This window comes from Chenopodium quinoa, unplaced genomic scaffold, assembly GCF_001683475.1.
Source record: "Chenopodium quinoa cultivar QQ74 unplaced genomic scaffold, ASM168347v1, whole genome shotgun sequence".
NCBI lineage: Eukaryota > Viridiplantae > Streptophyta > Magnoliopsida > Caryophyllales > Amaranthaceae > Chenopodium > Chenopodium quinoa.
In genome coordinates, this window is record NW_018742733.1 from 4,454,880 (window position 1) to 4,470,488 (window position 15,609).

The window sequence follows — 15,609 nt, forward strand, 5'->3', positions numbered from 1 at the left end:
AAATCTATATATAATTGAGTAATGTTATATGAGGTTTAAATTACCCGAAAGAACTACATGGCTACAGTTGCTTGCATGTTGCTCAATACGTAGTATTTTGTTCTCCAATGATAAGCATGTAGCTAGGAACTTTATTTAAATTGCAAGCAAGTCCTTATAATTGAATCATTGGAGATGCTCATTGCCCATTTTTCTTTTCTTTTCTTTTTTTATTTATTTTTTGGACGAAATGTAAGATATAAATGTAAGAAATAGTTCTGGATTATATTGATCATTTTTGTTTGGAATACTTATAAATTTATAATGATCTTAGTCGAAAATAATAATAATAAATAAAATCTATTGATAATACTCTGTACAATAAATTTATGATAAGCTTATGAAAGACCAACAAGGCAATAACACAATTTTAAAGAGGTGCATAATGACCCATAAGGCCATAAGTATACTAATTGAAGTTAAAATAAGAAAGCAAATCAATTATTGATTGATGAGTAAGACTAGAATAGACCCGGTCTACAATAACTTATTGTAGACCTAACCTTCTAGTGTACCATACGAATGTGATTATATCATACGAAATGTGATTATATTATTACAAAAGTGATTATGTCATCTTGAAACTATTATGTAAATGTATCACTCAAAAAGTGAATAAAAGTATCAAATAGTAAATTACATCATTCAAAAGATGATTTTTAAATTTTATCATCCTAAAGATAATTATATAATCTCATTAAATGGTTTAATATGAGATCAAAAAATGACTCACAAAAAGATAATTATATCATCTAAAAAAGTGATAATATCATCCAGAATGTAATTATATTATTTGAAAGTGTCAAATTTTGGGTCTTATTGTAGACCGGGTCCATACAAGACCAATATAAAATTAGTGAGAAACACATATTAAATTGGATTGGCAATAGATGGGCTATGAAATATGAATGTAAATGCACCGAATAAAAATAGAAAATTAAAGGCTGGACATCATTCCATGAATAGTAATATCTTTTTAGGGCAATCTTTTCCATTGTGTAGGATACTTTGAGAAATGTATGGTAGGTTAAAGGATATCCATTGTCAATTTTTTTATTTTTATTTTTTAGTTTTTATTTTTTATATTACAATATTAATATGCTTGGGACATGAAATTATATTTGTAAACTAATATATTATAGTTAAATCTTTAGAATCCTTAGTATTGACGTATTTTTTCGAGTGTAACTTGATGCGGAAAAGGTAGATTAGTTTGGAGCTATAACATTTATTATTATTATTACACAGAACACACCATATCAGTCCAAAATGAGTCAAATATATCTATCCTATTCCTATATTAGACCATTTCACTTTAAGGTTCATAAGTGGGCAACAAAGCTTCCTAGCTACTAAATTGAGGTAAAGATGTTCATTGTGATTTGAAAAGTTACATACACAAATTAAGGTGGGATTGTGGGATTGTGGGAATCGAACTTACGACCTTCCAAGTCCAAACACAAGGTGAGTACCCTATCAATTTTATCAAGCTTGTTATAAATAAATAAAGAAAATAAATAAATAAAATACAAGTAAAAAAAATCTACTCCCTCCGTCCCCGAAAGAATGACCCATTTGAGTTGATTACGTGGGTATTAAGAAAGTTAAATAAAAAAAAGTAAAAGTATATTGAAAATATAAATTTACATGGGTTTGTAAAAAAAATAGAGAGAGAAAGTAATAAAATTACATGAAAAATCAAATTTTTATATGGAGAATCTAATTTTGCGCAAATATTGTTGCAAATTAGTGGGTGTTTTAATGTAAATATATCATTTTTTTGGGACTAAAATTAGACTAAATAGATCATTCTTTTAGAGACGAAGGGAGTAATATATTTTACTTCAATACACATCCCCTAGGGCCCAGATCACCACCCCCTTTGGCACAAGGAGTACTATCCACCTAAATTAGAAGAAGCCCAATATTGTACCTTGAGTCCATGACCCATTAAACTAGAAGTATTGGCTTTATTTATTTATTTTTTGAAAGCAAGTATTGGCTTTATTTTATTTTTGAAAGAAAAGTATTGGCTTTATTTTACGTTGCCTTTTTTTTTTTTTTGGAAAATTATTTTACGTTGCCTAAACCTCTAATATGATTCAATCTTTTTATAATCATAATTTTAAAAAGTCATGATTTAAAAAATAAAAATAAAAAAGGGGTTTAATTTCACTGTTTAATAAATATACGGTGTGCACTACAAAAAGACAGTCGCAAATCCCAACTGTCTTGAAGAACTTTTAGCTGGTATTGGTCCCACATTCTGCGCGTTTGCTTATGTTATCTGAGAAACCTAATGGAAAATATTACACGTGGCAAATTAAATGGATAATTTAATAATTTAATAATTTTACTGTAATTTTAAAAAATGTGGTAATAATATTACAGTACGTATTTATTTTGGTCAGTTCATATTATCTACTCGTAGTTGGCTTCCTTTAGTAGCCGGCTCTAAAAATGGCTTCAGCTTAGCCAACTTTCTATGTTTTGCAATATTTTCCTATCCTAATCCTAACTTATAAAAAAAGTAGGAGATTGTTCTTATATATGAATAGTTCATGAATAATTACTGTCTATAAAACGTTTGTTTACTTTCTTAGTTCTTACCCTCATGTGTAATTTTGTTACTACCTCCGTTATATGTTATGTGCAGCGATTAGACATTTCCCCTCTCTGCTTTATGTTAAATTGTTGTATATAACCTGTAACGGAGGTAGTATTTTTGTAAGATCCATCAATTAATTAGACATTAAATGGAGAATGGAATACAAAGTAGTTTTTTTATTTTTTATTTTTATTTTTTTTTATTTTATTTTTTTAATGGTAAGGGTGGTAATTTAGGAGATTGTGAAGTAAAGAAATTTCTATATATGTATGTGCAAGAAAGCATGCACGGCATCCTATTAGCATCGTGATAATTACGGTGAAAATTATATATTAATAGAAAATAAAAAGTAGGTTGAATGAAACAATGCAATTCCCAATTGTTTAAATAGAGCTTAAATATACAATTCTGTTTCTATTTATTTCTTCATGCATTATGCATACGACAACGTATGTGGTCCTAATGATGATGATTTACTAGATCATGTTCATCGTTTATTTATAATTTGTTTTCCTAAGATTTGTTTCTTCATTTTCTTATTGTTTATTTTACGTTTTAGGTTGCATGATTGACGGGACATTCTAACATTAGCTAAATACTAATTAAATGCATTACTCCTACCCTCACAAATTAAGAAAATCAAAGCTTAAATTATAATGGAGCATTTGAAGGGCATAAGAGAAATGCGATTATGTAGAAGTAATAAAAACATCGTTCGATCGAATCAGGTCTGAAATAACATACAAGATACAATATGGTAAATAATCGATCGAAAATTGTAATGTACATGTATACTACTTCGTAGTACTAATCTTGACTGTACTAATAGACAGTTATAAAAAGAATATAAACGTTTTTTTTTTTTTTTTTCCTTAAAACATAGCATTTGAATAGCAAGATAGTGATTTTCAAAGAAAGTAATAATTTATATTTAAAAAAAAAAAGTAATTATGTAAATAAATGGTCACATAATTTTAACCTATGGGCTATGGGTCGGGTAACGGTCATGAACTCATGATGGATGCTTGTCATTTACTCATGTGCGCTCCAATGCGGCATAATTGGGTGTAATTCTCCGTATTTGCATGCTCATCTCACATGTACTTGGATTTTTTATAACATCGATCCATATCATAAATTCATAATCAACAACTTGTAGAAAGAATAGTATTTATATTCAAAACATGAAAATTATATTGAAAAGTATTTATACAGGATAGATGATGCCTAAATTCTTTGTTTTTATGTGTTATGTTTCTTAGTTTGGTAGGCCTATATCTCTTGGTATGATATTGATAGTGATAGCGAACTAATCAACATTATAGCTAGAAACTTGGAGTCTTGGTCTCTTGGATGACTATTATTCCATACAATTTGAAGTTGAATGAAGTTTATTTGTGAAAGAAGAAAGCGATGATTTAGATAAGATAAGTTTTGAAAACATGTTTTATAGCTAATAAGTTCTGATACAGTGATAAGAGTTACCTAAGTCTAAACCATTAACATAAGTTTTGATTAGGTTTGATAAATTTACACCATCATCATCAACATAAGTTTTGATTAAGTTTAGTAAGTAAATACAATAATAAGTGTGAGTTGGACGCACCTTAACTTTGTATTTAATATGTTTTTTCACTTATCTAGCTAGTTCGTTGTTAATTGAAATCGTATACCCTAGCTTATTCGTTCATACATAAACTTATAAGTTTCATAAATAATATTTTACTAGTATATGAAATTATCTAAATTTATAAGCATTTTTGAATAAGGGGAAAAAAATAATTCTATAAAAACTTATCACAAGTATATATTTAGCATCTATGCATGGTCCATATATATCCTAATCAACTTGTAGAAAGAATAATTTATACTTTGTATTCATTCAAAACATGAAAATTGACAACATATATATTGTATGTAATAGATGGGTTGACGCCCTAAGTCGTTGTTGTTGTGTGTTATGTCCCTTAGCTAGGTACTTCTACGTCTCTTGGTGTAATTTGATAGTGATAGTGAGCTAATCAAGAATCAAGATATATAGCTAGAAGCTATTATTGAAGCTATTATTCTTATTATAGTTTGAAGTCGAATGAAGTTTGTTCTTATTCATTTTAACAAATTGATAGCCTACTTCAATTTAATTATACTTTGTATAAGATTTGATAGGATTCAATCTAACCAGATTCTTAATTAGGGAACTAGCCTTTCAATTGTTACACATTACATACTCAATTCAATTGATGAGTGTATACCTTGAAAAAGATATTATTCAACTAGCTATATACTTAAAATATATATAACGGTGCATTATATTTACATAATTTTCACTTATATAAAACCGTTAATAAATTGGATGGGTCAAAGATCACCCATGATTCTAGGCAACAATCAACCTTGTAATTGATTTGTATTTCTTGTATATAAATCTTACGTACTAATCCCTTTCTCACATGCACCAATACAAGATTTTGGGGGTGTTTGGCAAATAGTTTTTTAGTTTGGTCTAATAGCCAAAAGATATGTTTAGTTGTTGATTTTTTTTTTTCTGGCTTTAAAGCTAGCTTTTCAGCCAAAAGCTAGAAGTCAATAGTGTTAACTTTTTTCAATTAGCTTGTTGACGCACTTTTTCACTAATAAGCAACAAATAGCCACAACTAATTTTGCCAAACAATTTTGTAAATGGTTGATTCAAACAACTAAATTAAAAACTCAATCCACACAACTAATACTTTTAGTTGGTGAAACCGTCAAACAAGCCAATCAAACCAGCTAACTGTTGATTGCCAAACAACCCCTTTAATCAATTACGGAGCAACATTAATGTATCACAGACTCCTATAGTCCTACTTGTATGAAGCAAAAGAATTTAGTACTAGTCATAGAAAACTCATAATTTTTTTTTTAATTTTTTTTAAAAAGTTAGGGTTTGTTCTCATACGTTTATTTTCAGTTCAGTTCAGCTCAACTCAGCTCAGTTTCAGTTCAGCTCCTAATTTCCTTCTATTAGAGCACTCACATCAGTGAGCATTTTTTTGCTCATAAGCAAAAATGGTGAGCAAATTTGGTAGAAATGGTACTACATCAATGAGGAAAATGAAAAATGCTCATGAGCATTATTTCAGAATTTGCTCATAGGATGAGCAAATTTCATGATGAATAGTAATCTCGTGGGCCCCACCATTCATCCAAAATTGATGAGCAAAAATGGTAGAAATGAAATGTTACTGCATCAATGAGCAAACTAAAATATGCTCATGAGCAATTCAATTATTTTTTTATCACTAGTGGGATAATATTTCCTCACCAAAAATGCTCATGAGCAAATTGGTTGGGAAGAGAGAGAAAGTGGCTAGAGAGAGAATGAACAAAAAAAATTTTGCTCACTAATGTGAGTGCTCTTATAAAATATTTAGTTCAGCTGAATACAGTTTATTAGAACATACCTTTAGTAAGTAAAGTTTGCTAAAACATCAAATAATTCATATTCATGCACATCATACTCATGTGTATATCTAAGCTCGTTATATTAGCTCATAATACTCACGAGTGTATACCTAAGGACCTTTTCACTTTAGCTTAATTTCAGTTCAGTTCAACTTCTAATTTTCTTCTCTCATAAAATATTCATTTCAACTCAGTTCAGTTCAGATCCAATCTGTTCAATTCAGTTAAGTTCAATAAATTTGAGGCAAAATTGGCCGCAACATCATGAAGTGTGGCTAAGGTGAACTGAGCACCCTGAAATTTGCGTAGTAGCCAAAACACCACCAACTATGGTGTTAGGTGCAACACGTGTCATAAATGAAAATTTCCGGCAACTTATTTCACCGAGACGAGGTGAATCTTCACTCTCTAGAACAGTGATGTAGTTTTCCATCCACTTAGCACGCATGGATTCACCTCGTCCGATGAAATAAGTGGCCGAAAATTTTCATTTGAGGCACGCGTCGCACCTAACACTATAGTTGGTGGTGTTTTGGCTACTACGCACAGTTTAGAGTGCTCAGTGCACCTAAGCCATAGTTCAAGGTGTTGCGGCCAATTTTGCCTAAATTTGACATACCCTAAGCTCCTTATATTAGCTCCTAATCAAGTGGCTCAGCAATTGAAGCCGCCTATCACATCTTTCATGGACAACCTGACTTCAATCATTTTCTGAAATTTCTAATTTTTATTTTAAATATCAACCCAAATCTAATTTCATCTTTATTAGTGTAGTAATTTCTATATTTATGATTCAACACGTAAAATAAATACACTTCAAATCCACTAAAAACCCCACAAACCTGTAAAGTTCCCGTTTTTTTTTTTTTTTTTCAACTTTCTCTCTTCTCTTCAGAGCTGGAAATTTGTCACCTCACTTAAAATCCGACAAAATCTGCTATTACCCACTTCAATTTACTCCCAAAATCTCCACCGCCGGCTTTAGAATATCTCGCCGGAAAATATTTTCCGGCAATGGGTGGTTTCAATCTTAGTACTGTTGTTATTGCAGTAGCTTTTCTACTTCTTCAGCTTACTGTGTTTTCTTCTGCCCAGAAATCTCAAAGCAATTGGCTTACTCTTGATGGTACTGTTTTTTTTTTTTTTTTAATCTCTGTTCTCTTTTTCCAGCATTTTTTGTTGATTTTTACAGTTTAATGAAATTTTTGCATGATTTTGGGATGTGGGTTTTGTTAAAAATTTGATTTTGTGAACTGGGTTGCATTTATTTTTGGTGATTGTTGAGTTATGGAGTTTCAATTTCTGGGTTAATTTGGAGTTTTTTTGAGCTAATATTGTGTTTGTTTTGTGATTTGTTTACTGAAGTGTTTGAGATCTGAAGGGTAAGTAAGTAAGAACTAATTTTACTTCATTTTCTGGTAAATTTATTGATGGAGTTTTTTTTATGAATTAGTTTCAATAGGTTGGAGTCCTTGGAGATGACGCTGTTAGAGTACTAGATTTGAGATTAATGTAATTTGTTGGGATTTTAATGTTGGTGTTATTGATGCTAGAATTGCCTATAATACCTGGTATTGGAAAGCTGGAATCTAGATCCTGCTAAAATTGGCAAAATGTAATTATTAAGGATTGCTATGAAATTAGCATTGAAAAAATCATATTACTCTTCCTGTGGATTGTTTTACTCAAACACAGCAAGGAGAGTTGGATACGAGTACATGTCCCAAGTGTTAGACATGGCCTTGTCATAAAGGCCTTGTTTGGCAAGTGGCTGTTGGCGGTTGGCTGGTTCACTTGGCTTGTTTGACCAGCTGGTATGTTTGGCTGTTTATAATGACTTTTGAAATTGGCGGTTAAAGCTGGCTGTTTATAAAAGTGTTTGGTAAATTAATTGTTGGTAGTTGGCTGTTTATTAGATAATTTGTGGGCCAACAAGCCAAAAGCCAACAAAAAAGCTACTGAAAGCAGCTTTTTCATTTTGGCTTAAAAGCCAGCTTTTTCACTAGCTAAAAAGCCAATTACCAAACACATTTTTTGGCTGTTTGACCTCATAAAAAAGCCAAAATCCAAAAGCTAACCAAAAAGCCACCAAAAAGCCATTTACCAAACATGGCCAAAATATTTGCATGATTTGGTACAAAATGAAGTGTTTTATGTGTCATACACTGACGCGTGTCCATGTTTCGAGTACCTGATATGAGTACTTGAGGTGAAGTGATAGTTGGAGCAACATAGCCTATGGATACTGTAGTGTCTTATTTGTTGATTTACTGTCATTCTTAATCTGAAGCTAGCATAAGTATATAAGCTCTTTGTTTGAAAAGTAAAATTTATTCACTCATAAATCATAATTGTAAGTTAACAGAAATATAATGTGCCACCAATTCGATTTTAATTCACTTATGATACATTCTTATCTAATGGGGAAGAAAATATTTTTCAGGGTCACCACCGCTGGTCATAGCACGTAATGGATTCTCAGGGTTGTTCCCTCCAGCTAGTGCTTATGCCTACAATTTGGCAATGATGACTAGTGTGCCCGATTTGGTCTTATGGTGTGATGTCCAGTTAACAAAGGATGGTGCTGGGATATGCTTCCGAGATATCATGCTGGATAATTCCTCTTCTGTTAATTTCGTGTATCCAAAGAGAGAGAGTACATATAATCTTAATGGTGATCGTAAAAAAGGGTATTTCCCCGTTGATTTTACTCTCAAGGAACTATCACAAGTCACTTGTAAGCTCTCAAAATCAGCTTCTTATGAGCTCCTTACTCTACTCTTCTAGTGTTCATGTTGTCTGAAATTTGTTTATCATGCCCATTTTTCATGAGACACCATTGCTGTAAGTTGCAGTGCCCAGTGCTTGCTTTATTATGGAGCATGGAGATATTACTATATAAAAAAGCCACATTTAATGTTGTCAAACCTTGCCATTTTAATCATCAGTTTCTATATGTATGTCTATGCAAAACAATATGATTATATTCATTTACAAGTACCTATACCTGCAAAATACTGCCTGGAATATGCTAATAGTGCAATACAAATTGACTTTCAAATGGCAAAGATGAACTAATTTTTACTGTTTATCTTATTTAATTTTGTATTTGTTAGCTTAATGCGTACTTTACTAAAATATACAGTCAAAGTTAGTAGATTTTGGTCAAGAAAGTCAAATGTGGTCTATTGTTTTCAGGCGGATGTTGATTAATTTTTCAGCATGTATGTGTGATTCACTGATTCCCCCTAGGGTGAAGGAACTGAGCTTTTATGGATGGGATTAGCAGTGATATCTCCTATGCTGGACCCTAGGCCATAAAGCTTTTTAGTAATTTTTTCTAATCTTATATGTTCCATTTTTAATCCTGATGCGTGAAATGCTATTTTTCTTTGCTTAAAGGATGGGGAAACTGTGCAGAAGTTGATCCCCCATCTCCATTCATGCATGAGATATGGGAAACTGAAAATATCTCTGTGGAGCCTTTCTGGCATAATTCATTCCATTTCTTTACACTAGATGTTTGGTACTGATTTCTCTTATGATATGATGCAGTGACTCAAGGAATTTATAGCCGAAGCCCTGATTTTGATGGGAGTTTGTTCCGAATTCAGACTGTAGAGGATGTGTTTATGCAAAACAAACCTGCAGGTTTCTGGTTAAATATTCAGGTACAGTGCCTTTTCCATGAAGATACTGTTCGTGACTTATTGCATTTTAGATGTTGGCATTAATGTTCTCATGTATTTGTTGTTTGACGTGCATTAACTTTGAACTGTAAATTATTATGTTGATTTCTTTCTGCAGAATGATGCTTTCTATAGCCAGCACAAACTGAGCATGAGGAGCTTTGTCATTAGCGCTTCCAAGAGAGTGATAATGAGTCATATCTCATCTTCCGAGGTTAAATTTTTGCAAGGACTTGCAAGGCCTTTTGCAGCAACCAAAACAAAATTGATTTTTCAATTTCTTGACAAGGGTGCAACAGAACCTTCAACCAATCAGACTTATGGTTCCCTTTTGAAAAATCTCTCCGTGATTAAGAAATTTGCTGCCGGAATCCTTGTCCCAAAGTCTTACATATGGCCTGTTGACCCAACTTCATATTTACAACCTCATACTTCTCTGGTGGCAGATGCTCATAAAAACGGGCTTGAAGTTTTTGCATCAGATTTTGCTAATGATGCCACTTTTGCCTACAACTACAGTTACAACCCAGTTAATGAGTATCTCTCTTACATTGATAATGGGGACTTCTCTGTGGATGGTCTGCTGTCCGATTTTCCAATAACGCCATCAGAAGCTAGAGGTTAGCTATATTTTCTCTCCCGTTTGTAATAACTTACCTAATTATACCATAATTGTTCTAAAAATTTTTTACAATTAAAAAAAATATCATAGTAATATTTCCCTAAATAAATCATAAACATATTTTTAAAAAATTGAGGAAAATTGTGTAATATGATGATGTTAGGTTGTGATGAAGGCTTGCTATACATTTTTTTTTCTCTTAATTAAGCTGGCTTTTGTGAAGATGTCATAGCCTGTCTGTTTTATTATTTATATATTCATTTTTTGTTGATAATGGATACTTGATGTGGCATCCACTGCATTCCCTTTATTTCCTTACATGACAAGGGTTTTTTTTCACATAAAAGATTGATGAAGCATCACATCTTGTGCTGCTGTATGCAATCCACCTTAATTCTCCTGTAGTATAATTGCTTAAGGCCTTGTTGTGTCTTTCACCTTTATTTCCCTTGGAATAAAGGATCCTTATGTCATATACCAAGTTTTTACTTGTCCAGTAGCCTATTTAGTTATTATGTTTCTCTAGCAGCCGACTTTGTGCTTCTTTGCAGACAGATGTGTGATGGTTTGTTTTTTACATTACCTGAGAAAATTCTAATTATTTTGAATGTTATTGTGAATTTGGAACACTTCTTCACTCCAGCTGTCCGTTAAATGGGCATAGTAGTAGTAGGTGTACTTCTTTGTGCTTGTATGCCAAAAAACTAGGGCTCATATGTGGGTATTTGGGCCTGATAATTATGTATTCCTTAAATGCTAACCTTGTGTCAACTTCTTGCAGAGTGTTTTGCTCATCTAGGCAAAAATGCACCAGCTCAAGGTTTGTAGCTCCTTTTTTTGGGCCTCTACTTTTTTTTTTTTTAGTGTTCTAAGCTAACATTAATTATCGAAACATTGACATTGCTAACATATTCCTATTCTTGTCTTGTTTTCTTCCAGCCAAGCCCTTGGTTATATCACACCATGGGGCAAGTGGAGACTTCCCTGATTGTACTGATGTAGCATATGAACAAGCTATTAAAGATGGCGCAGATGTGATTGATTGCAATGTACAAATGTCAAAAGACGGGATACCGTTTTGTTCGAGCACTATCAATCTTATGAATAGCACATTGGTCGGTCAAACACAATTCAGGAGTGAAATAGCTACAATTAAAGATATTGGGTCAGCTCCTGGAATATATTCATTCAGTCTAAAGTGGGCTGATATTCAAGGCTTGACTCGTAAGTGGTATTGAAATTGTGGTTGTCTTATTTTTGATCAATTGTTTCATTTATCTACCTCTGATATCATTCCTGACCCTTAAAACTGGGGTCTAAAAGTTCATGAGAATTTTTAATTATAAATTTTCGTTCCTCAGTCGATATTAAGTCAAACTGGACAAATGAAGGCCTGACTTGCAGCTCTTTTAATTGGGAATCATGGGATTTATAACTTAGGACTTCACCCTTGGTTTTCAACCATTTGGTTGTTTATCCTTCTTTGATATGTATCGTTGAAAATTAGTGTCTAAATTTCACTGGAATTCGAATATGCAACATTCAATAGTGACCTTATATTATACTTTGCCATGGGCTGATATTCTAGGCCTAGCTCAAAGTGTAGTTTGATAGTTAGGGTTTCGTTTTCAAACTTGTTCTTTCAACCTTATATTACTTGACCTCAGGTTTTGTACCTTACTCTAATGGCTCAATTTATCAGAATTGAAATTTATAGTATTGTTTACAGGAGGTAGGACTTACATAGTTCTGGTGTTGGAATGGGATGTTTCTCTAAGATATTTAGGAGTATGGTACTTTCCTGTGACAAAGTTGTACATACATAAAACCTTTTTGAGTTGGCACTATGACGTTGACTTAATGTACCTATCTATATTCTAATATAAATATTTACTAAATTGTTCAAAGCGCACCCCCCCCCCCTTTTTTTTCCCTCTAGTGATCACTGTTTCTACAATTTCACTATTTGATTGATTTTTACTGGTTGTGTTGGTCCTTTTGAAATGGTTGTGGTTATTTAATGATTTGATTAAGAATCTGAATCATGGAATTAAAAATAATCTGTACTGACTTTGAACTTGCTGTTTTGGAATGTGTTTTTTTACTCATTCTGCGACTTATGATTGATTTTCCAATCACCCATTATAACCTTTTAATTATACTGTTAGGAACATTGATACAATTAGATTCATACTTCTTTAAGATAGGTTATAGATGTTTAGTACCTTTTATTATATGCTAAATACAAAGAATTAAATAAAGTGAAACATTTCCAATTTGATTTTCACACCATAACCTCAATATTTGTTCTGCTAGATGCTTCTTTGGTGAGCTTTGACTGTTAGTCTTTCCTGTGATCTGAATGCTTGCCAGATGCCCTTTGTTTCCCCTCACTCTTTATCTGCTTGTATTTTGACATTATTGGAGAGCATTGACATTTTGCTCATTCTTTTTCTTGCTTGCAGCTGTGATATCGAACCCGTACACCGAATATTTCCTGTACAGAAATCCTAAAAGCAAAAGTGTTGGGAAAATTATATCCTTGGCTGACTTCTTGAATATTGCCAAAAACGCAACATCACTTCATGGTGTGTTGATCAGAATAGAGGTGAGTCCGTGAGTGAGTGTATTATAAGGCCTGCATTGTATTTATTTTTATTCATAATGCATATGTGGCTATCTTTTCACTTCTAATTTACCTCCTGCAAAGTTCCTGTTTTTTCAATTTGACATCTTTCTGAGTATGATAACTAGCAGTATGGCATGCATAGCATGCTTCAAGGCTTCCATTGGAAGTAGTTTAACCACTGATGCATGCAATAATAGCAAATGTAGATGCAGCACTAGCAATATGTTTAAAGGGAAAGTGCAGACTGCAGAGTGTCAGTGGTGTGACTGATTCTTAGAGGCCAAATGGATGTTTCTTGAGTACAGATCTGAGCATAGGGATCTACTTAATGCGCTAGAGCATCTGTAAAAAACCTTATATATTACTTCGTCTGTCACAGAAAAAAATAAAATAAAAATAAAAAAAGTTCAGCATTTACTTTGGTTTATTAGATAAGATGCACATGAGTTTTCAAAGTAATCTTTGGCGTTGTAGTTTACTTGGTGGAAGCATAGGTTTAGGCGAATTGTAAAATATTGTAGGTTAGCAAAAACTTTTGTATACATCCGGTTTACACTAATATTAGTGTACATCGACCAGTATAGGGGTAACTTTAAGCCAATTTAGGGTAACTTTTTGCCTTTTTTTGGGTAACTTTGAACATAATATGATTTTTTTTATAAATCGAACAAGAAAAGTTTTATAAGGGTGATAAAATTACTTTCAATCACTAATAATTGAATTTTAGTCATTTAAAATGTGATTCTTTACCAATAAAACGTAGATTATTTTTATTTGTATTGGGTTATTTTTATACATATTAGGGTAACTTTTATTCATTTTAGGGGTAACTTTTGATCATTTTAAGAGAGATTTAAAATGGATGTACAATAATTATTGTACACCCGATTTTTTTAAAAGTTTGTGGTAGGTTAGTATGGTAGTTTAAACATTTCATTACTGTGTTTGGAATCGTTATACCTTTTGGCCAACTTAAAACTAACAATGGCTTTAGGACAAAGTTTGGGCATAGCACATGCGAAGTTTTTTTTTTTTTTTTTTTTTTGGGCTCTTATATACAAAACTGGAATTATGATTTCAATAAGGTCTGATCCTGTCTTTTCTTGATGCTAATTTAGAATGCAAATTACCTTGCACTGAATGAGGGCTACAGTATAACTGATGCAGTATCAAATGCCTTGGAGAAAGGTGGGTACAATGGCCCAACTGCCAAAAAAGTTATGATTCAATCCACCAACAGCTCTGTCCTCAAGGCAATGAAGGGGAAGAAATATGAACTTGTCTACGAAGTCGATGAGTCTATTAGTGGAGCTCCGAAGGATACCATAGCCTCTATCAAGACATTCGCTGATTCTGTAGTTGTCAATAAGCAGTCCATCTTTCCAACAAATGGGGGATTTCTCACAGCTGGGACCAATGTTGTGCAACAGTTGCAGTCAGTTAAGCTTCCCGTGTATGTTCATACTTTCAGAAATGAATTTGTCAGCCAAGCATACGATTTCTTCTCTGACCCAATTGTCGAGATCAATTCTTATGTCATGGAAGGTAGAGTTGACGGCGTCATTACAGACTTTCCAAAAACTGTGGCTGATTATAAGAGTAAGGCTTAACTTTGGCTTCAGACTTTCTTTTTATTTCTGCCTTTGCTCTCCTACTAACCTCCAGCTGTTCTTTTCTCCATGGGTCATAAGAAAGTAGTTTCTTCTTTCACTATAGTTCCGTTGAGAACAGCAGGATCCATATTTTGGCCTATTGGGTCTTTTGTCATAACATAACATCAAATTTTCATGCTTAGTTCAGCAACTTCATTACTCTGTAAGGTTATAATATAGGTCTCTTTATCCCCCTTTGCAGAAAATCTGTGTCTGAAGGAGAAAAACACACCAGCATACATGAGCCCCGTTCAGCCTGGTCAACTCATGCAGCTCATTGTCCCATCTTTCATGCCCCCAGCTGAGGCTCCTTATCCTTTCCTCAGTGTTGCTGATGTATCAGAGTCGCCTCTCCCTGATCCTGTGGAGAAAAATGCCTCTGCCCCAACAACAGCAGAAACCCCCAAAACATCGCGAAACAGCCAGAATCAAATTTCAGCTTCAGCATTGTTATCTTTCTTGTCTATGATTGTAGCTGCTGCTCTGCTGTTTTGATAGGATTACGTAAAGGCAATTCTTCATCTTCCTACTGACTTGATTGAATATGGAGTTTGGTGCTGCAGATACTCTCTTCTGTTCATCATCATAATCCAAGTTTTTCCTCTAGCTAAATTATGTGATTTTGCTTGTATTTTTTCTATCCCTTTTCTCCCCTTCCCCCAAATCCGGAAGTGTTTAGGTTATGTCATAGGTTTATGTCCATTCTTAATCATTTCTATCCTGATCGCGGAGTTGCAAAATGAAGTACATATCGTCTCAGATACTCAGATTGTTCACTCCCTGTATCTTCCTACTTGTATTGTTGTAAGATAATTAAAGTCATAGTTATTCTTTGAGTATGATTCTCTTTATTAATAAACATCATAGCTCTTTGGTTTTTATGTTTAAACACTGACTTGAAAGCATATTATACGTAACATTATCAT

At 32.9% G+C, this 15,609-nt stretch overlaps 1 protein-coding gene across 1 annotated transcript; it reads left to right on the plus strand.

The window, feature by feature from the left end:
* Positions 1-6,802: 6,802 nt before the first annotated feature.
* Positions 6,803-15,564, plus strand: LOC110723959 (glycerophosphodiester phosphodiesterase GDPDL3-like). Its single transcript, XM_021903374.1, has 9 exons — positions 6,803-7,217; positions 8,535-8,828; positions 9,647-9,762; positions 9,899-10,400; positions 11,184-11,222; positions 11,342-11,626; positions 12,868-13,010; positions 14,150-14,630; positions 14,886-15,564. Exons 1-9 carry the CDS (start codon positions 7,106-7,108, stop codon positions 15,176-15,178), a joined length of 2,265 nt encoding a protein of 754 aa, XP_021759066.1. The 5' UTR covers positions 6,803-7,105; the 3' UTR covers positions 15,179-15,564.
* Positions 15,565-15,609: the final 45 nt, after the last annotated feature.